Source organism: Corvus hawaiiensis, chromosome 6 (assembly GCF_020740725.1).
Source record: "Corvus hawaiiensis isolate bCorHaw1 chromosome 6, bCorHaw1.pri.cur, whole genome shotgun sequence".
Lineage (NCBI taxonomy): Eukaryota > Metazoa > Chordata > Aves > Passeriformes > Corvidae > Corvus > Corvus hawaiiensis.
This window is the reverse complement of record NC_063218.1, coordinates 57,767,522-57,793,544: the sequence shown is the minus strand read 5'-3', so window position 1 is coordinate 57,793,544 and position 26,023 is coordinate 57,767,522. Positions and strand designations below refer to the sequence as shown.

Sequence of the window (26,023 nt, the reverse complement as noted above, 5' to 3'; positions counted from 1 at the left end):
TTTAGTGTATTTCTCCTTGTTCAAAACAGGAATCCAGGAAAGAGCTGGCCTGAGCCTCCACTCCAGTCCAGTCATAAATTGATCAGCTCAAACTTGAGAGGGATGGCCAGTGTGTGCTCCGTGCTCTCCATGGCCATTCTGCTAAGGCAGATTATTCATGCTTACTTGATTCAGGTAGGCTTTCTGCGAGCTTCCCGCTAAGCCTGGGAATGCAGGACACTGAGGCCTATTCACGGCCTTCTGACATGGACCCAGCTTTTATTGCTTTTATGGGGGTTTATTAGCGCCAAATCCCAGGCTCCACCCAGTTTGTAGGCGCTGTGCTCATTCTTTGGAATCAAGAGAGGTTATCACCTACCTTAATCCATGCAGCAGGGTGGATTAAGGACACCAATGTGCCTCAGGATTCTCAAAGAGGATCCTGGAAACTTCTTGTTTCTTCTTTTTTGCTGTCTTTACTAAACTCTATTGGGCCTCAGTAAGGATTTGCATCTGAAATGGGCAACCTGGAGCTTTTCTCAATGAAGACATCAGATCAAAGTTCAGTTAGTCAAGGCCTTTCTAAAACATTAAGGGGGTTTGGAAGTACACAATAAAAAGATGAGCTCTGGCAGAGATTGCAGTAAAAACATTCTGATCTGTAATCCGGATAAAGAATAGATTATAGGCCAAAGAACAGCCCCTGTTTAAATTGCTTTCAGAATCCTCATTTTGAATAAAGTTACATTTTACCATAAAAATATTTAAATTTTGATAGAATGTTATGTTTCATTGGACTGCCTACTTTAAAAATCAGATACCAATAAGTAAATTGGTACACTGACTTAGGGAATGTGAGTTTCTATCTTTTTTTTTTTTTCAGTAAAACTGATTTGCCTTTTATGACTAGATATTCCATGGGTTTTTTTAAATTAAAAACTAATTATTTATTTTAATTAAAAGTTGGGGGTCATTGGTTATTCTAGGAAAAATATTGCGTTATTGTTACTGTTGATATTCTCTGGTAACTGACCAGACCTAAAAACTATTAGTATAATTTCAAAATATTTACTCTAAATCAAGTCATTCTAATTAATCTTAACAGTTTAATACATTTTTGGTAAGATACTCTCTACTTGAATATTATATGTTGTAACAATCTGGGGGGTTGACTTCACATGTATAATTCAAATAATGTTGCAGGTTGTATCCTGAATTTCATTAATGTGGAACAAATACATGCGTTCATTTCCTCTATTTACTAGCAGAACACATCCAAATGCGTAATTCCTGGCCAGGTATATATTCAGTTTGGTTTATGATGTTTTATATACCAAAATTAAGATCTGAGGAAAATGTATCTTCATTATGGCAAATCATAGTTTTTGTGTGTAATGCTCAACCTACTGTTTATTCAATTTTCAAAAATTAAAAATAGTTTTTAGCTATTTGCTATTTTTCTGTTAAAATCAGTTATATGGAGATGCAATGGTTTGGTTTTTTCACTGATCATAAATAAAGGAAACATTTACCAAATCAGCTGAAAATATTTCTGTAGCACTATATAATTCTCAGAGACTGAAAAATCAAAGAGGCGGAACACATGGTGTTCTGCACATTTCATAGATCTGGCCTTTGCAAATTTGTGATCTTCTGTCTAGAACATGTGCAAAAATACATTCTTTTAATTATCTGACTGCACTTTAATGATGCAACTTGGAACAGTAAGGGTTGAATTCTCTGTGAAAATTCACATGACAACAGGGGAACAAAAACTTAGTAGTAAATATGATAATGTTTTTCTGCTTGAAACTTTTATTTAGGCTGAATGGGGAAAAACAGAGGTTTGAAGCGTATTGCTAGTTAATTACTTTCTTTTGACAGGTAATTAAGACTGTAATCAGTATTGTTGTTTCCACAGGCCAGCCCAACAACATATACGAAGTTTGGCCATTATTATGATATTTCTAAAAAAATGTCTCCAGAACTGTGTCAGTCCATAAAATGGCACAGTTTTTACCTTCATGAAGAATTGTCTTTCGAGCCTAAAATGAAAACATGGTAAGTTTTGATACAATGGTTCTGTTGTGTGTTTAGATTTTGTCTGCACGTTGGCAGGAAAGGATATTTTTGCTTCTACGTTTGCCGTGAAAAGCGCTGTGGTAATGCAGCGGGGTCAGGAGCAGCGGGGCCGTGGGTCCCGCTCAGTGCCACACGCCTGCAGTGGCACGGAGACAGAGCTCTGCTCCCGGCTGGGGGAGGGAGCACGTTGGCAGGGACAATTAGGGCAGACATTGCTAGGACAGCCTAGGACACAGCTGCATGTTCAGCCCAGCCCTACTGACAGCCGAGTGTGGGGACTGGGGAGAACTGTTCCTGTCTGTCTGAGAATACTCCCTGAGCACCGTGCCCCATCAGCTCGGGGATGTGCTTGTCAGGTGGCTATCAGTCTTGGGAAGATATCTGTGCAGTTTTTAGGGCTTAGGAGACAGGCCATTCTTGACCTACATAGCTTAGAATGCTGGATTAGATTAGTTTATGATGTGCTTTTACTTCTTACATCCTACAGCTTCACCTAAGGAAAATACAATATACTGTGAATAAAATTACAATCACTAATTATGTCTTACAAAACATTTCCTATTCAAACTCTTCTCTGAATGAATAACTTACTATGTTTATGTCTATCAGTGGTGAATTAAGGAAGACCGAGAAAAAATGAGTGACAGTAGCAAAGACTCATGTTAGCCTGTAGACACATGTCCATTGTATCTTTCTTGGAGACACTTCAAGTCAAGTCAAATATCAAGGCTGAGCCAGCAGTTTCTTTGTCCAGCCCAGTCACTGAATTTATATGATACCTATCTTTATAGATCCCAGTGTATAGGCCCAGCTCCTGAAGGCAGTGTGGTGTGCTTCATTGGGATTGATTTCCATTGCAGTACACTCAAATATAAAACCTCAGATTTATGAAAGATGTGCAGTATGAACCACCTTTCTTAGAGCTGTAGCAAAGCAAAAGCCAAGTCTCTATCTAATTTGTACTGTTACATGATCAAATGTCACTGCTTTGTAAAGTAAATTCTTGTGATACTGTAAAAAAAACCCCACTTTTAAGAGAAAGCAGAAAACTTCTATTTTATTCTTTCTATAATAAATATTTGAACCAATGTATAATTACTAATTTTTACTAGCAGAGCAATAGGGGATAGACATAAGAATATCTGACAGATAGGTTGCAAGTGTTGTTACTGTTATTGAGCAATTTAACTCACTTTCTCTTCTCTTCTCCAGCTAATGAGAATGTTGTGACTCTGGGCTTCATTCCAGTAACTATATGGTTGTTGAGTACCTGTTCATTTTACATGAAAATCAAATTAACTCATCAGTTTAGTATAAGAAGTGAACTTTAACTTTTATGCCTTTGATGTTGTAAGCCTTGCTTACTGCTGATATTGTCCTTGTGTGCTAGCCCGATAAAAGTGCATCATTCTTACTATGGGAGTTCTGTTCTTGTTTTTAGTTTAAGTCTGACAGAAAGGTTGGATTTATGCAATTTTCTTGGCAAATTGGTAGAGCACAGAGTGATGAGGTGAGGAACCTGATCAAATAAAGCTGGACTTTGGAAGGCTTATCTCCTTTTCCTCTCCCTGCACCCTCAACGTGGGTCTCCTTCAGGAAGCCTCTCCTGCTGAAATGAAAAAATTGTGTTGTTGGGAGTAAGGGAGGTACCAAGGTACCATTCTAAACATTGTCATGCAGTCTAAAAACAATGTGATAAGGAACAGGGAGAAATAAAGCACACATTGGGGATAGTGGGCTCTTAGAAATCTGTGGGAATTGTAGAGTTGTGTACATCTCTTTCTTTATGGTAGATCATTTGTCTTCTGACTTTGATTATTGTCATTTCTGACCACAAACATGGTTGGTTTTGGATTCCTTATTTTAAAGAGGTTGTACTAGGTCAGTGTTAAGACAAGGTGGGAAGGAAGAATTTTTCAAAATTACAGTCCCTGATATAAAGCTTAAAAAGAAGAATGGAAGTTCTTGGAAAAATCGAAGCAGAGTTAAAAGCTGAAATACAGAGGAAGTAACTCTGTCCTCTGCAGTCATGGGCTACAGTAAATTGTGGTGGTAGAAATACCAGCTGGACATGTGGAGATGTTTATCTAATGATTTGCACAAGAAGTTGCCATGCAAGTTGGGAGTACTGTAGAATCTCCATCACTGAAAATTTCTAAGGACAAGCTAGGTAAACATCTGTCAGACCTGTTGAGGTCCCTTTTCATCCCTGTCTTTGTGTTTCTTTAATTCACATTAGTCATGATGTATTAAACCCAATACTACATATGAATGTTAGCAGTTATTTCACTGCTTTCAGTAAGTTCATGCTTTTACAAAAACCCAGCTGTACTGTATTTTTTACAAGTTCTGTGATGAAATTCCGAAGGAAGCATTCTTTTCTCATGGAATGAAAATGAGTTCACAGTCCTGTCAGCATGATTTCATTTTAAAAAGTGGGAGGGAAGGGATATTATTTTGCTGGCTTTACTGTTTGGAAAATCAGTTGAATGCTTCAGGCTTTTAAATCTAACTTCAATATATTATAGAATAGTAAAAATTTCTGTTCTCTTGGTTAACTAGACAATGATTTTAAAGAAAGCAGTCACATAATAGTCACCTTTCAATAGAAGTCAACAACTTGTATTAGACCTTATCTTGGATTGCCTGAAGGTCCTACTGGGAGCTTGGACTCTTGCTCTGTGTTACAATGAACAAGGAGCACAGCCATGGCTGGTTAGAATGTCTCCACTTAGAACATATAATTTCTTAAGCATGTGGTTCTCAGACTATGGTTAGAGCCATAACCAAAAAAATCCCCGTTTACATAATGCTGATTGCCTGTCTAGCATTGAAAAATCTCTATCAAGCTGATGGTACCTCAAAAAAGTACTGACAGCCTGAAAGGAAATTTTTTAAAAGTTACAAAAATTACTTGAAGTTCAGAAAATCTCTAAAAATACTGTTTTTCTTTTGATTTAAGATATCAAAAGAAGATTGACAGAAAATTACCAGTGGAAGCTGACAAAAATAAGGAAGCATTTTTTGAAAAGGGGATAGTTCATTATTGAAATAATTTACACTAATAGGCTCTATATTATGAGATGTTTGCAGAAGATTTCATGACTTTCTGAAGGGTATACTTTGCAAGATATGTATCAGTAAAGATATTTTGGAATGAAATTTTCACTTAAATTGTGTAGGAGTGGAGACCAAAAGCAACGGTGTGTTGTGGGTTTTTTTAAATCCAAGAATGTTTTGCTTTGATCACTAATACTGAAGAGGAAGTAGAAACTAATAGTTTCGTCTAGTATATAGTTTTCCATAAATGAATGGTGTTATTGTTGAGACATGATGCTTCTTTATAGTATCAAACCTGCAAAAAATTAGGAATTAGCTGAAAAAAAAACCTTTTCCATCTTCTCTAAATGTTTCCACATTATTTTATCTTACATGTTCCATTCTAAATATTTATAATGTTGCAGAGCACAGCATGGTTTAAGCTCAGGCTGAAATAAATTGTTCTAGTCGTGTAACTACAGCCATTGAAGAGGCATCTTCTCTCAGGTACTCGTCATGGAAAGTGCACCTAACCCACTACACACATCCCACATGAAGGTCATGAGCAATGACAGCCTCATCATTGTAAAGAGATTTTAGAAGCTCGAGGTTTTTTTTAATTGCACCTTTTTGATTAAATTATCACACATACTGATGTGAGCAAGGTGTTCCCTAAGTGGTGTCCAGTTTGGGTGAGGCTTTTTTCTCTTTTCCTGATAGAAACCTGCTACTTTTTAATGTAATTTATGGTCCTCAAAGGATGTACTTAATCCAAAACTTGTTTAGATGCATGTAGAATTCAGCTTGTTGACCAGCCTTACTTTTCCCTTTATTTTTCAGTTAGAGGGTGACTAGTTTTGGAGGACCTTAGGTTTCATTTCTCCTCCTTGAAGTTTGGAACATCTCTTCCCCCACCCTCCTTTTCTTTGGGAAGCGGTTTGGAGCCAGAAGAACAATTCTTTGCTCTCTTTTCCTTTCACCACCCCAGGATGTAACAACAGATTATGCATTTATAACAGAAAATATACAAGAATAGTAATGTACCACATTTTGTTATACAGCTTATATAGCTTCCTGTCAGAAACAAGAGTCTACTGAACATATATTTTACAATCCTTGGAAAAACAATGCTGCATCTTTTAATAAGAAAGACCTTTTGTCATAATGTTTTGTGACATAAAAATATGTTTGTATTTATAAAAAGGACCAGATCATCCTCATGCTTCTAATTCTCTAGCACCACATTAAGAAACCCATTTTATTTCAACTGTTCTTCAGTGAGTGAACTGTCTCTGTAACTGTAGCTAATGTCTTTTTTGAGATAATTACAGAGCTTCCCTTGCAAGATCAGAGATGTAGGGACTTTATATGGGCCAGAAACTCTTGGCCCTTTTGAGAAATCATATAGATTTGTACATATGTCCCTCTCTGGCTATCCACACAAGCACTTGGTTTGTTTATGGACTTGGAAAGAAAGGTGATTGTTCGAATGATTAGATTAAAAGTGACCTTTTACTTTGCAATTAAAAGTGAGTTTTGGAGATTATCAGCATTGTTTGTTCACCTTAAAGTTTGGATCGATCCTCCTTTTCTCTCCTGTGTTTTCACATGTGTGTTTGTACCTGTTTTTTGACGGAGGGAGGGGCAAAAGGTACCCTGTTAAACTGGCACCTGCCAGACAGTGTAGGTATAACATTTAATAGCCATATTTGCTCTCCTATCTGCAGTTCTGACACCTGATGGCTAAATTAGACCGCAGACTTCCCTTTGGATAATCACTCAAGATGGATAGAAGTTCATTTCCCCATGATAAAATTTAATTGAAGACAGATTGTGAAGCCAGTTCTCTTAAAGGAAGTAGTAAATGGGACTGGGTGTTTGGTGCCAAAAGAAGGCATAAACCTTCTCTGTCTTATCTCATTTTTATATTGGGGAAGGGCAGTTCTGTCCCGGTGCTAATGCTGGGCCCGGGTTTACAGAGGTGTGTGGCTGACAGCAACTGTTCTCCGGTGGTTGTTGCCAGGATATTCTGATGTCCTGGTCGCTGCACTGCTGGAGCTGATACTTAACAGGAAGGCAGGAATATCCTCTCTGGTGACTCAGTGCATTGCAGACAGCACTTGTTTTCTTTCTCTCTGCTTCTAGTCTCCTTCTTCAGTGCAGTTACCAAACAAGAAGGTTTGATAATCAAAGGATACCAAATAATGAAGTTGTAGTTTCTCAGTAATACTTGTAAGTTTTACCTGAAGAATGTATGTGCTTTTGAAAAAAGAATAAATTTATCTAGAGTCTAGATTTACCCATAAATTTAGATAAAACAGGTTTGACTGTCTTGCCTAATGGTGTCTCCTTTTACATAACAAGGCTATTTGTCATACCCTTGATAACCTAACCTTTGTTAACTGCTTGGAAACTATCAGCAGAGAAGTCAGAGCCTTTGTTGTAACCAGGATACCTTCTTGCCAGCTCCTGCTTTATCCATTACTAAAGTGCTAAACAAAAAAAAGTAAAGAGGGAATTGTTTAAACTCATTATCAAAATCAAATGGTGTTTAGTAACAAAACCAAAAAAAGACTAGAAATTGGAAAATGAGAAAAATCTTATTTCCTTCCTTAAATATTGTGACAAACATGGCCAGAAGGGTAATGCAACTTGTTTTTATAAATAGTGTTCCTACAATATTTTTCATGTTCTTATTTGTGTAAGATGGGTCAAATTCAAGTAAACCATTAATATTTTAGAAAGAGGTAGAAGAGCACCTGGTTTTACATTTTTAAAAAATCTACACGCATTACCGTTTTTTTTAAATTCTTTCTTTGCTGCAAATCTCTCTCTGATAGATTAATTGAAGATCTATTTTATTGGTTTGTTTTCATTTTGGCACCCCTTAATCCTGCTAGTGCTTTGGTTATTTTATTCTTTTATCCACTAACTTTTAAAAACAGGTTAGTAATGAATCAGAAATGAGCAAATATTTTGATTGCAGTATATTCTCTGGCAAAAAAATTTATCTGTTGTGATAATGTAAAGACACAGAGAATTTTGGCTACTGTGGGGGCTAAAGTTCACCCTGTAAACTGACAGCTGCCAGGCAGTGTAGATAAAATATTTAATAGCCATTCCTTTTGCAACTAAACACTAGGAAAGTAATGGACTTCACAAGTTAAACTTCCCTGTTTGAGGTGCTCCTTTTTTTGTATAGCAAGGCAGACTTTGAAATATGAAATATCGTGTTGAGATTATATACTGCCAGTTAATTTTCAGCTCTGAATTTCATAAAGAGTATTCAATTATTAAGGTACACCAGTTTAAACAGTAGCCTTCTAGGGTACTAAATCTGAAACAAAAATAAATAGAGTTTAATTTGGAAACTCTCCTTTGTGTTCATATCAGAGAAAGTTCATCTCTTAATGTTTTTTGACACTGAGTATTTCAAAACTCAAATTTATTAGGACTACATGACTTTTTTTGATTGTAGATGTTTATAACTCAAGTATATTGGGGGGCGGGGGTTGGGCTGATGCTGTTTCCTTAAAGGAAACGTAGAATTTTGAGTTGCAGCAATGGTCCAAAGACAGATCATTGCAATTCTTACATGCTTCTCAGAAAAGTTGAATTCTCTCCTGGGCCAAGGGATGAAAGCAAGTTTATTTGGGTTTATTCATCAGTAAAATGCATTTGGATAACAGTCTAGGCTTTTAGTAAAGTAGTGGGAATCATTTCATTAATGTTTGGGCCAGGTGGTCTCTCAAGGTGCCCTCCAACCTGGGCTCTTACCAGACCAGATATAAATGATAGAGCAAACAACAATATTTTTAGAGGCAAAATTTTCAAAATAACCTGTCATATTTCCCAAGAAGTATAGCAAGAGGTTTGAATCCTCAACCCTTGATGGTAATTAGTGAGACTGGAAGAAAATGTCGAAACCAGAAAAGATAGAAGGGCATAAGCTGCAGTGAGGAACCTGCATCAAGCCAAGACAGCCAAGCCAGTGTGCTCCATGGGATTTAAGAAAACAGTATGTGTCTTTTAGAAGTGAGCACCTGAATTGCTCTTTGAAAGTAAAGGGCTTCTAAGTATGACAAGATGATTTGCTGAACTTTCATTTTGTTTTAAGTCTGCTTAAATCCATTTTTAGCCATCAGTTTGCTTTTGTTTGTTTTTCTGAATGTTATATTACATTTTCTAAACAATACATAGAATAAATGCTACCTCGCAATTTTGCTGTCAGGCAAATAAAGCAGTGAAAATAGAGGAAAATTTTCACAGAAAGTCAACTCTGTTCATCAGGGCATTGATTAGGTATACTTGGAATAACAACTGGGTAGATCTTTGTCAGTTACAGAAGATTAGTACTGGGCTGTAATGGTTTCAACTTTAAGTTGATACATTAAATCATTAATCTTCTAGATGTAAGTGAGCCTGACATAATTAAGTTATCTTAATCCCTGGAGATTTTAGCTTTCACTAAATGTCTGAGCACTGAACTAGTTAATATGAAGCAATCACAACTGCTTATAATGTCAACTTTATTCAAAGAGTTTGGGGTTTTTTTCCTTCTCTGACACTTCTTTTCTATATGACACGTGCAGTGAAAGCTGTACCTGCTCATATTTATTTTTTATACATCTGTTAGAGACATATAGGAGAGTATGAAAATGTGTAACTAAAATATTTCTTCTTACCAACAGTAATATGAACAATGGTTACGCAAGGCTGCTTCAGTCCATTCAGAGGATCATTTCCCAGGAAGGCTTTGATGGCTCTGATCCCCAGGTACTGAAGACCCTCATACTCCTCTTTAATCCTGTAACTACTGTTTTCTGGCTTTTCAGGAGTGGCACAAGGTCTTGGACCTTGTTCCTTAATAAGGAACAAATTGTTTCTAAGCATTGCTAAAGTAAAGAACCAAAATAAATAGCGTTGTTCATGTTTTAAGGTTCTTTTGAGTTTTTACCTGTTACAGATATGCAGGACCATGCAAGAAAGGTATGTAAGACAGCATTAGTAAAATGCATTTTCTGTGCAATTAGCTAATAAATGGATGGCCAAATATAATGTAATTAAGCAAAACACATTTTCCCCTGCAATATTTGTTTTTCAAATTATTGCTTTGGCAATAATCTGTTCAAGATTATTGAGGTTAAACATTTACCCTTAAACTTTCAGATTTTTTCATTGTTGTTTTACTGGAGTGAATTTTTGAATTAATTGAACGGTGGTACCTTTATTTAGTGAGCATTGAAAGAGAAGTAAAGAAATAAGAACGGTAATTCAGAATTCAGTTTACAAATCAAAACAGCTTTTCAACCTTCCAAAGATCTCTGTAGTCTTCATAAAGCATAATATGGGTAATCAGAAACATTTTAAGTGTAAGGACATAATCTGATTTGACTGATTTTCTAATTTGAGCAGTGCCCTATCAGTTATTCTTTGTCATGTTCAGTAACATGGGAGTCCTTTGGAGTTGATGGAAATAATATAATAAACTGTATATATTGATGCTTAATTGAAAGATAATTATTGTTGCACAATAGAAATTTTCCTGCAGTAGAAGTCAATTAGTATAGACACTGGAGAGCCTGAAATTATTTAATACAAGTCTGTGTACCAGTCCAGTATCTTAGGAATCATTTTTGCAGGGGAGCTAATGCTGGAAAGGATGTTTTCGTGTCTAACAGTGAGGTTCAGGAACATTACCTGCACAGAGCACTGGTGTGTAAATGTCGGTTGTTTGTGCTCAGCGCTCAGTCTCTGCTGAGATGGCTGGGAGGGTTTGCCTTTCCTTCGGTGGCAGTGCCAGTCTGGAGAAGGCCATTGGTCCCTGCCAGGTCCCTCTCCCTCGCGCTGTGGTAGCCATGGCAACAGGCATGTGTGTCATCCTCCTGTGCAGCACGGGGATGCTCCTCCTGCCTCAGAGCCCTGGGTGAAACAAACACCCTGCCAGCCTCCAGCCAGCAGACAGCCTCCTGCCGAAGACATTAGACTGTTAGTGCTTATTTCTCTTTATATATGTATAAGAAAATGAATGTTGTTCAGAGCCAGCATTTGGGGGTTTTTGCTTGCAAGTAGGGAAAAATTAAACATCACTGATCATTATTTTCTCTACTTTTTGTTGAGCATTTCAAAATGTCTTATGAGTGTCAATAAAACAAAAACCAGAACTTTTACTGAGATGAATGTAAAAATATATGTGGGCTAAATAATACATATAAGTTTCTAAGGTGAAGCTTTAAAAGTTAGAAAAGTCATTTTTCAGGCCAGTTTATTGACCTAGAAAGCCATTAGCCCTATGTAGTTCTTTCTGTTTCAAGGGAGGTAATGCATATGATTTCCTGGAGTGGTTTCTATTACTTTCTTTTAATATTCCACTTTTCCCTATGCATCATCTTTCTTTGTACACTCAATTTTGTACATTTAAAAGCCTTCTTAAACATATGTCCAGACTTGAATGTAGTAGTGGCCCAGAACACACCTTGGATCTTTTATCTGCCAAATCTCTGAGCAATTCTCTGCTCTTTCATATCCTCTTCTATTTACTGAGCCCTCAGAAATGCTGTTTAAGTAGGAAGGTATGAAGATTGTAGAGTAAGGAACAGCCTGTATTCTTCTGGACCTGTGTATAATTGCCATATAAAATCATAAAAGCTTCTGAGAAGTTTGTGCATGTATGCCCCCCACCCCCAAATAATCTTTTACCTGACTGGTAAAACTTTCAGATATTTTTGCCTACTTTCACAACAATATGCCAATGATACTTAGATTTACTCTTTTATTGGAAGAGGGGTGTGAAGAAAAGTGAGCTGAATGCGACTTACCCCAGCTGAGAGATGACACAATTAGGAAAATTAGTGCAAACAACCATTAGAGGTTTAGTAGACCTTTGATAAGATGGTCAGGCGTCTCTGGGACCTAGTATGGTTAGTTAACATTAGTTTTGTAGAACCATCTGCAGGTGGCCATTGTAGGTTAATATTTTTTTGACTGTCCTGCATGGCTTTGTGGACCTTAGGACAATAATTCCTGTTTGAGGTATGAGGATACAGAAAAGTTTGGTCGAAGTTGACCAAAGCAATACCTATTTCTTCACACTGACTGGAATACCTTTGCTAAGGTCTATTTGGAAAATCAGAGTTTGAATTACCTATAAGCTGCAAATACAAGCATCAGGTTTACATCCTTTCTAAAAACTCCCAGTAACTCTTTGCTGCTGATCATTAAGGTTGAATCCTTTATACACTGATCATGGCATTAAGTTACACAGAATGGTACCTCTTTGTTTCAGAGTATTTTGGGGTTTTCATGTTTGACATCAGAGTTTTAATAGGCAACTATTTCCTTAACATTTCTTTTGTATACTTTGGAGCTCAAGTTGAGGGGCTTTCAGGGTAATTGTTGAAAATTACATGAAAAAAGTGAAAAGAAATTAGAAAATAAATCCAAGCTTCCACACTAATGTGAATATAAAAGATCTAGTGGTATATCTAAAAAAAATGTTATCCTACTCTTTACAGCAGGCTTGTTGTGGGAGAATGTTAGACTTCTGCTTTTCTTATATTCCAGTTTCAGAATAAACTGTCAGGGCTGTGTGGGCCTGACAGAATTATACTGGTAGAAGTTCCATTATTGGCCAAAATAAATACATCTGACATTATCTGGTGTTTGAATAGCTTTATCTTTTACTACTCTTATGATTTGATGTTGTGAACGAAGCATCTGTTATCCTCTGTGCAGTAAGAGAACATTTTTTTCCTCTGTGTGTTGTTCTTATGGATGCTCCTATAAGAAAAAAATGTTTTTCTCCTTTAAAAAGTTTCTGTAAGTTTTATGTATGTTTGTGCTGAAATTTTGAAACACTGTAACACTTTCTGTGCCTGGTCAATATCCATGATGTCTGAATAAAATAGTTTTCTTAAATGCCTGTTTTTTTTCTCTTGCTTAAATGCACATCATGAACTGCCTGAATCTGCTCTGATCTGAAGTAATTGAAGAATATTAGACTAAAACTTCTATTTTTGCTATTCTTTTAAAAACTGAACATCTGAGCCTAGGGAATACCCTACGGAGAAGTCAGGTTGTGTTGTATTATCCTGTTCTGTTGTCATGATCTGCATACAGCAGTGTAAACAGTTAACTTTTCATAACTGAAGCCTAAAAGCCTGCAAACCCCGAGACTAAAGAATCTGCCAGAGCTGAAACAGAGATTGCTTTCCCAGAGACTGGAAGTGAATTGGCAGATCAGCTGCCTGTGTAAGACTCACAACTGGATAAATGCAGAGCCATGTGGTACTGACTGTGTCTCACAACCCAGGCTCTGTCTACCCAATATGGGTAAGGAAGCATTTGGAAGAGTAGCCTCTTGTCTTGTCAAAACCTTTCCTCTGGATTTCCAGAGCAGCTGTGGAGTGTTTTGTGCTTGATAGTTGCTGTTTATTCTAGCTGTTGGAAATTAATATCTACAGTTTATCAAAACACTTGTCTGTAGTGAAAAGTACCTGCAAGATTTTACTTATCAAAATTAGTATTTATGTATGTGTGTCTGTGTATAAATAAAGAAAGCTGATCTTTAAGTATGAACCCTGAACTCTAGAAATGTTTCTTTCATCACGTTGTGCAGGAAGTCTTTCAATAAGGGAGTTCATTGTCTTTCTCTCAGCTGTTGATAGCAAATATATATGAAATCCTTTCCAAAGATCACCAGGAAAGGTCACATCAAATAAGCAGAAATGAGAGTTGTCATTACGGGAGATAACATTTTACTTTGCATGAACAAGTTACAACTCTGGCTTCATAATCTGTCCCTTCAGAAGAGGAGCTTTATCTTAGCCACTGCCTCTGTTGGATGCTCCTCTGCCAGCCTCCTGCAGGGCAGCAAACTGGCTTTAAGTAGGTAACACATGGGACTGCTCAGGATTTTGTCTGTCAGGACAGCATAGATTCCAGTACCCAGTAGGTATCTAAAGCAGACCAGAAGCTCTCATGTCAAGGTGTGGTCCTTAAGAGACAGTTTGCTGATGTCCCCATCAGACTCTGTTTTTCCGCAGCTGTGGGTAAAACTTCCTTCGTTAGTGGGAAGGAGTTGAAAGCAATGTAGATGATACTTGGAGACTTCTAAGACAGTGACAGGCCCATGTGTTGGTGAGGTAAGGCACTGACCTTGTTCACTCAGAAGGAGCAGAAAAAGCAAACAGTCAGAGTAGTCAGGTTATGAAAGTAATGCAGCAGAAAGGTGAAAATAAAGGGAGAAGTTGTGTTTGATTGCTCTCAGGCACTTCCAGCAGACTGTCTTAGAACTGGGAGAAAATAACTCTTTAACGTGTTTTTTAAGACAGTGATGGAGGAGAGAAAGGACATAAAAGGTCCTAGTGTTACTGGATTTTATGTCAGAATATACTTATATTTAGCTGGTAAAATGCAAATTAATAGTTCTCTGTATTTCCATGTGTCTATTACATTTGTACTTGCTTATCCAACATAGCATGGTATCTAAGCAGTAAAAAAATGCCATTCCATTTGCAATTTGTATAAGATCGACTGAGATTACTGTGATTACATAAAATACACAACGATTATGGATATGCATTCTAGAAACGGTATTCCTCCTAGCATTTAAGAAATAACAAATGACTTCTTTTTTTTTTTCCAATAGAAAAAACAAAGGAATGTTTTGAGGATAGGAATTCAGAGTCTGGGTTCCATATTGTGGGGTGATGACATTTGTTGCAGTGATACTCCTGAAGATACTCATAGCCTTACAAAATTTCTGTATGTTCTCCGTGGCCTGCTCAGGAAATCTTTGTCAGCCTGCATCATCACAGTGCCCGCTCACCTTATCCAGGTAGGAATGCTGCTTTTTCTGGATTTCAGAGCTGACACATCACTTAGCAAAAGTTTAAAGCTTATGGTAGGGAAAAAAATGCAATTTTGGACATTTTTTAAAGTCTTTTTGCTCAAAGGGTGAACTTAAAACATGACTATCTGTTACGCTTTATTCTTTTGTGGGAGAGTTGTGCTGCAAAATCTACAAAGACCTAAGTATAAAATTATTTTTAGGAACAGTTTTACCAAGGGTCTTAACTCCTTTTTTGAAAGACTATCAGAATTCCAGAAACTGTAGAAAAGCAAAGAAAATACCTATAGTAATCTCTTTTCCACTTATTTTTTTGCAACGTCTCTATGCACTTTTCCAGTGCCTTCAAAATGCTTTTTGGACTATCAGTACAAGGCTTTTCAGTCCACTGTCTTTATCTGTCTCATGCTCATTATGATGGTACCTGATCTTGGTTTTAAAGCCAGGAACTGAAAGGTACAGGTTTGCTCTGTAATTCTAATATCCTCTTGTATTGGGGCCAGGAGCAATCCAGTTATGGCATCAGAGTTGCTTTCCCAACAGCAAAATGAGAAGCAATTAACAGCATTCTTCCTGATAATATATGGAGACTTAAATGTATCTTCTGAAAATAAACCTTTTTAACAAAAGGAAAAATGTAGATAGTCTTCTGTTCTGCGAGTGGTAATGTAACTTACAAAAGCAAAATTATTATTCTCAGTGAATAGAGAACCTATAATTTTAGATATTTGATTTGATTATAGTAAAAAAAGTACTGGATAAAACCGCGTATTATGCAAAGTGTTTTCATAGTAGGTGAGTTTATCAATAGATTAAATCCTGGCTTAGGTAGGTACATGACTCACATGTATTGAATTTTGTTAAAGGTCTTTGAATACCTGCAAATGTTATTCATTTAGATACCAATGTGATTACTGCTTCGAAAATAATGAAGGTTGATGTTCTAGTTTTACCATTGTAGTCAAAAGTGTGTGAATATTTCTCTTGCAGTACATACCTCCATCTCCTTACTTATTATTTTTAAATATTAAGTGGCAGTCTGCCTTCAGAAAGAGGGACAGTTAAATGTAATGCAAGAAATGGAATTTGTGCATGTAAAACTATCATCCTACTTCTTACACACTGGAATTGCCTGTCCATAATTGGGACATACAACCCTTTCCATTGTAGTCTTCTTTATATATCATGCCAGTAAAATGTACATTCATATTTTAGAGAAGTGCAGAAGTGTCTCTAAGAAAGACACTGAAGGACAAAGATTTTTGCTTGTTTCAAACTTACATGGGAAGTTGATTTTTGGTTTGTATTTATAAATTCCATATAAATCAATTCCCAGGGAGTTAGGATTGAAATTATGCCTCATTTTTTAAATAACTGAGTTTTTAATTTTAACAGTAAGTGCTAGAATAGTCTGAATTTAAAAAAGAGAATCATTATGTACAAAATCTTTGCTTAGCTGTCTTAAACAAACAAGGACATTACTTTTTTTTTTTCTTTTAAATTGTGAAACTTCATGTATCCTTCTTTAAACAACGCTGTCATTAGGAGGAGCAAAGCTGCTGAGGGTTCCTCCTAGCCTACATTACTGAGTTCCCAGAGCCCTGCTGTGTAGTTGTTGCACTCTCCAAGAAGCCTGTTAAAGAGCCCCTGGGAGCATGTGTCCAGCCTCTCTGGCACTGCTTAATTGGTGAGGCTGGCGAGATGAGAGGACAGCCGAACATGTGCTCGCTCCGGCTCGCGCCGCAGACGGACCTTCCTTATAATAACAGCAGCTGCTCACATTCTCACAGCACAGCTACTCACCATTCTGTTGCTGAGGGGTCTTGCTGCATTCAGAAAGTAAAGAAAATGTCTCTTCTTTCCAACAGAGTGAGAGAGAGGGATATGTTTTTCCAAGTGTGTACGTATTTGATTTGATCAGTCAGTTCTAGCATATACTTCCTCTGTTGAATCTTCAAGTCAGTGCGCTGAAGGCATTGAGAATTCACACTGTTTTTCTGAAGATGTCGTAAATTCCCCATTTTTTCCCTGAACTACTGTACCTGTATTTCCTAGGTTGTAGTTTGGCCCCTAACTAAATTAATCGGGTGGTCTCCAAGTAAATTCTTCACATGTATAATTTCTATGAAGGACATATAAGTTCAAAATCACATTTAATCAAAGTTTTGTCTGGATGACATATACATAAAAATAGTTCCATCTTTACCTGCTTTGTCATGAAAAACTAGATTTTTAGTAGTGACATAACTTACCTTGTCTCTGTCAGTCTCCAGTACTTCAGTTACTCCAATGAAGGAGAAATAAAACAATTGGTAGTACTGATTTTTGACAGGGGCAATGTCTTTTCAACACAGACTAGTTCTGGATTTATATAAAGTATATGAATAATGCGTATTTATATATGTATGTATATATTTTTTTTGAAATTGTTTCCTTTTATGTATTTTGCCAAATACTTTGCATGTTGTACTGTGACAGGGAGTTCACAAATTAAATCTAACTGGTTTCTTTCTTTTTCACAAAGTTTAATTTTGCCTTTACTTTTCATATATTATCTTTGTTCTTGGCTGGTGAGACATTAAAATGATCCTTCCTATTTCATATTTTCTGTATTCTGGTTTGTAATTTTTCTCATGCTGCCTCCTTAATCTGTCTCTAACCAGTCACTTTACCTTATTACAGTAACATAATACAGTAATGCTATTATTGTTCGTTTACTTTTCCTACATCCTCGTGTCTGGTTTGACTCTTCAGTGATTACAGAGCATTAAACACTGATTTTGTTCTTGATGTTTTCCCCTCTGTGATACACATGCACCAATGTGGCTCTTTCATTATTCCAGCAATTCATTGTCTTGGATTTAATAACTTGGAATTGCATTTATCCAAAGATAATGCTCATTCATCCAGCTTGGTGGGACAGTTCATGATGTTCTCTAAGGCTGTATTTTAGTAAAAGACACAAGCTTGCAAAAAACTTCTGTTTGTGCGTGGAGTTTTTTCAGAGTAATTGAAAGAAATTGTAGTCCACTAAGCACAGATTTTTTGGGTTTTATTGATGAAACTTCTAGGGCAAACAATGCATGAAGAAGAAAGAAAATTCTCTTTTCTCAACCACAAAAATAGGAATACATTATTCTGGAAGAGGGTTTCAAGAAAATGACACAAAAAAGTTATCCAATTATGAATTTTATTCAGGTGATGTGTGACAAGTTTTACTTGATTGATATTTTCTACCGATTGAACATACTCTTATCTTACACTGTCTGTCAGATAATAAATATTGAGCTACTTACAAGTGTGATTAAAACAGTTGATGGAAGGTTATTTTTCAAGTCTTCCTACTGCTTCTTGAAAATGCATTGTGCCTAAGAAATCATATGGTACATTTGAAAAGAGAAAATTACTTCCATTTTTAAAATCTAGCATTGATCAAGGAGGGCAGATTGAAGAGGCATTTCATTTGTTGTTACAATTTCCAGGTTTAAGGAATATTACGAAAGCAAGTGAGGATTCTTTTTCTGTGTGTTGATAATCTGTGCATTTTAATACCTAAATTTAGAGAAGGAATTATTGTGCAATTGTGTGACTGAAAGGACTTTAATGTTGCTGGTCTATACTGGGAAAGCCCTAAATAAGAATTTAAAATATTTTCCCATTGTATTTTTTTTTTTTACTAGAAATCATTGGTAAATCCAAGAACATCTTTCCCTCAAAATACTAAATAATGTTTTTAATTCTATTCCTGTTCTTCCCAATTTTGTATCACTTAAATGGTATTTTTTTGAGTAGATTATTATTTTCAGTGGGGAAAGCATAGCACTTGTTAAAGCCATCCTTTATTTTGAACTCAAAGCTGGTATTACTGGTAAGGACTAAAAACCATATTAGTCAGCATGTACCAAGGGAAATTAATTGACTAATGAAAAGTCAGTATGAATAAGTCTTCTTACAGAACCTGTCCTCAGAGTCTGAAGTTCTGTTTAGCAAGGTATTTTTATTAATTCATCCAATATGTTAAAAAATTGATTTCCTACAATATTAATGTTTTGATGTTTGGAGTTCACTGAAGCGCATAGGTTACTGTACATTTCAGTGTAGAAAAATTCAGAAACAAACCTTTTCACATCCAAAGCCTTTTGTGTTCACACTGAGTGATTTAGCAGCTAAACTCAAAGTCAGGCAATGGAGTGCTTTAGAATCCATTGCTAATACAGGATTATAAGATGTGAACTCCTATAGCTGGTGAATTTCTCACAGCTTGAAATCTTTATTCCTATGATAAGAACTAAGAGTGATTGCCTACCTTAGAGCTCTAACTTCTGAGAGTTCACTGGTCTGAAGTTGAATAACCTCCAAATGTATTTGATGAGATGGCTGCTGCATGCAGATTTGTATTGAGATACAGTGTCATGTGTTTTCTATATCATGGTTAAGGAAGCTTTCAAATTTTTCTGCAAGATAGAAACCACAAAGATTAAATGGTCATAGTATTTTTCTATATTGGGGGTTTTTACTTGCTTTTTAATGTTGTGTGTTGCTTTGTGTTGTATGTGAGAAATAGAGTTTAACAACTGTACAAATAAATATCAAGAGTCGTAAGTTTATGACAGGTATTTTGGGTTACCCACGTGGTTTTAGGATATGAGTATTTTGGGTTTTAGACATTCATAAAAGTATCTTTAAAATTCTGATTGAGTAGGAAGCTCAGGGAAGTATCCTATTCAAAATTTAAATTGGGAAACAGTATTTTTTTTCATTTCTCTTATTGTTGATGTATTTGCTAATCAAGCTGTAGAAGAAATAGAAGTATTTCATGGTTTCATAGAATCAGGTTTTGGTTTTCAACAGGCTGTGTTCTGGCACTATCACTTCTGATTTGGTAATAACTACCCATTTCAAAAACAAATACAATATACATCTGCAGCATTTTTTGTACCCACATATTAGTTATCTGTTAACCAAATTAACTGTATTATGATGAACAATCACTGTATGTTAAAGTTGCGTGCCTAGAACAACCTTGTCGTTTTAATAAATTTTACTTTTTAGGACACTATATACACATCCTCACCATCTCTCTTTAATAAAAAAATATTGCTTTCCCAAAAAGCGTATGTTAAACTGGAGAAGTGCACGAATACATGCAACATTGTGATTTTATTTTGCATTTTGTGCATGTAAATTGAAAATACACCTATGAAAATTAGGTAAGATTTAGAACCAAATCTTTTAACTACAGCTTAGACCTAAACAGTTAAATATCCCATCACAGTATGGAGATAGTCATCTGTTCAAGCATATGGAATCTTTTGGCTACTGGACTAAGTAGTTAATATAATGCCCAGTGTCCAGACATGGACACAACTGTTATGGAAGCAGAAGGGAACAGGCTCATGTATTGAGCCCATTTGGACACTGATAAGTAAAGATTAGAAGAGTGACTTTAAATAATACAGGACAAAGTATTTATTGCTTTAAGCAAGTAATTATTTCAGAAAATGGAAGGTAACATAGTTTTTCCAAAGCAGTATTTTTTTTGCTTAAGTAGAAGTCCAGGTTCTTGAGTGGGAAAAAAAAGAAAGCCCTGTGACTCTAGCATTAACTATAGGGTTTATCTGTTCTGTTTCAGAACAAAGAACAATAATTTTGTGTAAAACTATTTTACATTTAAATCCTTGCATATGTATTTTCCATCTTAAATGATTTTCACAGAACCAAATATTGAACTTCTATGCAATGTGTGCTTAGAAACATTTTGATGGGAACTTTCAGTGTTGTTTAAAAATCCTGAAGTTTCAGAATCCAATTCTACCGCTTTTTGTTTAGACATTCTCTATTAATTAGAATGTAATCATAATAAAAAGGAATACTGCATCTTTAATGATGTTTTTGTGCCTGTGTAGTTAAGCTTTAATGCTAGGGGAAAAAAAAAAAAAAAGATTAAATTAGCCTTGTAACCTCTTTCTCTTCCAGACTGATGATGGAAAATAAAAGCTCTTAGCCACAGAATGTAACACTTAGAATTAATATTTAATTAGACCAGCAAACTGTACACCGTGGCTGAAAGCTTCCAAAGAGTTGTTAGTGCCACAATTGACCTACAAGTTTAATAATAACTCACTTCTAGGAGCAAGTGCCAGTTCAGCATAGTGGAGCCACTGTAAGAAAGTCCTGTGAGATTAAAATCAGCAAACCAAATGGCAGGCGAGGATTCCTGGGATGGAGCCTTCTGGAAAGCTGGGAGCTGGAGTAGCTTTTCAGCCAGGATTCAGATGAGAACAGTGGGCAAAAAAAGCTGATCCCTCCTGTTCTGGGAGCTTCTGGTTGTAGGCCAAAATCTTAGAACAGATTTTTTCTAAATGTTCTTACTGCAGCTATTAATTTATATCACAAATCAAGTAATGAATGGCTTATCTTCATCTTTTAATTAAGTTTCAATACAAACATTATCACTGAATTCATTGGTCATGAATTTTTCGCATGGAAGAAGGATACATTTTTGGTAGGATGTGTCATTTAGTATGTTTGTATTGCAGAATATTTAATTTTATGGTATTTTACTGCGACATAAAGGAGTTCTTGTTAGAGTAAGATATGACAAGCAATTTGTCGTAATATTATGAAATGTGTAAATTAAATATGAAATTAGTATACATTGTAAAATATAATCTTTTGAAGGTTAAATAGCTTAATCTTGCTTTTCATTTTATGAAGAATTAAAATATAAAGCCAGTAACTCTCCATTAGACATCCATCTGAGCCTTAATTCTATGGCAAATTATTCTAGTGAAATAGGGCACCATAAGTTCAAAAATGTGCAAACACACAGCAACAGACTGAGGAAGGAGCATTCTGCATTATTTATTGGCTAGATCCTAAATAATTAAAGAAATGCCTACTCATTAGTTAAAAATTAAAGCAGGGGAGGACCTTGCCAGCAGAGGGAGCAGTCATGTCTTTCCTTAGGTTCCCATCGTTTCCAGCCTACCCATCATTTCCACCCTACCTCTTCTTATTGCCCAGCCAGTTTCCCATCTGGACCCAGCTTTGCCAGCCTGCTCCTGATGACAGCCTATAATTTTAGACTGGATAAGGGATTAGTTTTTTAAATGATTTTAAAATTCAGAATCTTGCCACTCGATTATCAACATCAGTTAGATGTTCCTTTTGATGCTTGTGTACTATTAATTGAAATAATAGTGCAGGTTCTTTTTGGTCACCTGGGAATAAAATGTGATTCACTGTTTAAAGAGCTAAAGTTGCAGTGAGTGTTAGCCTTTCTAAATTGGTAAGCAAACTGCAGTGACATTTTTTTCAGGCAAAATGGCAACAAAGGGAACTCCTGAACCTTTTTCTTATAACGAATGATTCCCAGTGGAGTCACAGAATTTTAGTTAAGCCAGTTGGTCTCAAATATGTAATTTCAGCAGGTTTTTTATGGCTCTTTTTTAATATGACTCCCTCTTCAGACTGCTTTTACATCTCTGGTTTTTACTGCTCTATGACCAACTCGTAGCATGGCATATTTTCTGTGTTCATTTTTCTAGAGGAATCTGCTCAAATGGTCAGTTCATTTCTTCAATGACTAAAGATAAATAATGACCTACAGATTTCTCTCTATATGCTTTTATAACAGTGAAACAGTCTCACTGGTGAAAACCAGATAATGTTCAGGGAAGGTGCTGGGCTCATCTTAGCCCAGATCTTGTACTGATTTCTTCCCAGCCACTCACCCTTCACTGGAGAAGGGCTCAATCAGATTGATTTCATCTACTCAGTGCAGTAGGACTTGTACAAGAGCCCCACACCCCAGAACCATTCATAGTCACCTGCAGCCTGTGCTTTCAGCCACCGAATGCTAAGGGTAGAGAAGAGAAAAGCACTGGACAGGATTCAGCTCAAAAAGTGTCACCCTGTAACACACTGTACATCTATCACCTCTTTCAGCCAGATAATAACAGGATTTTCAGCACCCAGCTTTCTGGGCTTCCACTCCCACACCATCTTCATGATACCACCAAGTATTTTGCTGATACCCCAAACCCATGGATGCAGCCTCCTAAACCGAGCCTCAAATGGAGGGGGGCAGACAGAGCTACAATGAAAGGCTGAGTTGGGATCCCAGCTCACTGTTGACCGGCTTTTGGCTTTGGACAGCTCACATGACACCTTTGTGCTTGTTACTGACTTGTAAATGAGGAATGCAGCACTTGCCTGTCTTTTGTGAGGCACTTGGAGATCAACAGATGGAACATTTGATTTAAACTACTAGACTTGGTTCATTTTTTTTTAGGCTGCAGCAGTGACTGTTATTGACTTGCTTAATTTATCTCTGTTTAGTAACCTCTCATTTCACTGTTGGCCTTCCCTTATTTCCCTCATTTCACTTAGGTCTTCCCTTCAATGGCAAAACAGATATCTTATTTTGTAAGGTGCCAAGGTCTGCTGGCCCTAGACGCTTTCATAGCTCAAGTAACACACAAGTCCATCTTCAGTGAAGATCCAAAGATTTGGTTTTTTCAGTGTGTGATATCTAGTTTTTATTTCCTGGCTCATTATTCTGCCTGAAAATTTATCAAAATTAATTGTATACAGTGCCATCCACCTTCGTCTGACATTTTATGGTAATATGCAAAAACACTGCAGAGTTCCCACAGCAGAGACAACTATCAGGACAAATGTTATTAAGAGCAACCTTTAAGAGAGCAACCAAAATCTGGAATTAATATGTTGTGTAACATATTGACCAACAGATGCTTTGTTACTCTCTTCCCATTTTTACGAGGATCTTGCATCTAATTGCCTGCTCTTGTCTTCACTACATGTCCTCTCTTTGCTTCTGCAACTTGTATAAAATTTTTCAAAGGTATTATTTAGTGCTTTAAATTAGTTAATGTAATTAGCTAATGTTGTACCTCTAAACAAGTCAACCAAAATCAGTGCTTCTCTGGCTTCAGCCATACAGATGGAGAGTTATACCTAAGTTCTAATATAGTCAGTAAGGTTCTTCAGAGGTAAAAGAAGATGCTTAATCAGTCAGAATCCCCAAGTGTGGTTTTCTCATGACTGAAGGCATTGTAGTTTGTAGCAAATCCTCTATTTCTAGGGTATCTGTCTTCCAGCAAAGACATCGCACTTGTGTTCCGTTTTCTTCTGAGATTGGTACAGATTTCTGCACACCAAAATTTGTTAATGTACTGTTGGTTGTCTTGCATTCCAGTGGCCTGAGTGTACATTCATTTTAGAGCCAAAATTCAACATTCAATTAGTAGATTTGCTGTGTGCAAACACTGTAAACAGTGCTAATCAGTTTGGAGTTAGAAGATGTATTGAATTTTATAGTTTACAGTCTTTATTAATTATGGAATAACACCTTTTGGCAGAGCAGTTGTTAATAATTTATTTTGGGGATTTGTGAATAATCAAAAAGTACACAAACTGTATCTCTCTATAAAACCAGTATAAGGGCCTATTACCTAACTTCTTTTACCAAAAGAAGATGTATGGGTAATTCTGCAATTTTTTGACCAGTAATTATTAACAAATTGTGATAAATATTTAAGCCATGTTTCTTAATAATTTGTGTTTCCAGTGTAAAATCCTTTGGAGATTAAGTAGTAATGACAAGTGGTAAATATTTGTGGATTATGAAGTCATTACCACATAATTGTGTGATAATCTCTCAAAAATATCAAGAACTATTTCATTTATGGAATATCCAACCACTGTTTCATTTTATTCCGGTGTGGCTCTCTCCATTATGGTGCTAAGCTTACTTCAGCTTTATGACCGTAAAAGAATTTTTTTTGAAAATACAACCAATTTTTGAGCTTTTCTTGAAAATTCACACACAAAAATTTGGTCTAAGTTCATAAGATTCATATTACTTTGCATGAACTTGCTTGGTGTTTATTATTGAGACCTTTCAAATGAAGTGTCAGGATTTCTGGATTCACCTGTTGGTAATGACAGAGATTGTTGCCTCTAAATACAATTTTACCTAGATGTGGGAGGAGTATCTGAACTCCTCTTTGAATACTCTGCTGTCATACGAAATGTATGCAGCTTGCTGTTTAAACTGGGTTTTGTCCCAATACAAACAATATTTGTAAGTAATGTTTTAGGGGATGAAACTCAAGTAGGATTCAAGGTGTTCATTCTTAATTAAAGGTTTTAAAATAAAACCAGTGATGGGATTATATTACCAGAATGTAAAGATACAGAAGTAGCCCTCTACGAAAATATAGGCCTAATGTCTCTTTGAAAAGAGACATGGGCTTAAAATACCTTATTTTCAATGCAGTAAGTCCATATTAAAATTATAGTAATGTACTGATCAGAATACGGATGCAAATATGTGCAAAAAGTCCATGTGATTCAGGTATTTATTATATAGGTGGTAATTGTATCTCATTGTAGATCTTTAACATGAGTGTCTTATTTTCCTGTTACATTTTGAGATTGTTTATATGTACTATGTACAAAAGTTGAACCTGTCCTGAGAAAAATTTCCATTCTCTGGCTTTTTTTTTACTTATGCAGTGCAAGGACTGAGAATTTAAATATTTTTATTACATAAATTTTGTGAGGTTTTTAATTTTTTAAAAACTGACAAAGTGAGAGGGCGTATCTCTGGGTGTTAGTAAAATTTTAACAGGAAATCAGAGGAGAACTAGAAATTAGAGCAGAGTAGAAAAGACAGATTTTTTTCCTAATACAGAATCCAGATGAACCAAGATTGATTTGATTAATAGTAGTAATGATAAAATTGTGGTACATTAAGAACTCAATCCCGTAGAAACATACAATATTAATTTCAGTGTGTCAGTTTGAGCATACAGGCTATGCATGAATTTGTGTTGGTAGAGTACCATGCTTCATACTCAAACACAGAACATGATACATTTTAAACTGCTTTATTTGTAAATAAATATTTTTAAACATGCACAGATAATTACTCAAAGGTATATACCTTCTGGAATTGAATTAGTAAGACAAAGGAATCTTCTTCCATAATTGCCCTTCCCCAAAGCAGGTTAAACATGTACAGTTCCCATTTCCATAGCCAGC

The 26,023-nt window shown here is 36.0% G+C and overlaps 1 protein-coding gene across 4 annotated transcripts in view; it reads left to right on the top strand.

Annotated features, from left to right (window-relative positions):
- ELP4 (elongator acetyltransferase complex subunit 4) overlaps window positions 1-26,023 on the top strand; it is a 136,687-nt gene that overhangs the window by 29,359 nt on the left and 81,305 nt on the right. For 3 of the 4 annotated variants that reach the window (XM_048307260.1, XM_048307261.1, XM_048307262.1), the window contains 3 exons: window positions 1,901-2,040; window positions 9,792-9,876; window positions 14,750-14,938. In XM_048307260.1, coding sequence (XP_048163217.1) covers window positions 1,901-2,040; window positions 9,792-9,876; window positions 14,750-14,938 — 414 coding nt within the window. The remainder of the gene's footprint in view (window positions 1-1,900; window positions 2,041-9,791; window positions 9,877-14,749; window positions 14,939-26,023) is intronic. The other variant, XM_048307263.1, reaches the window with a different exon arrangement.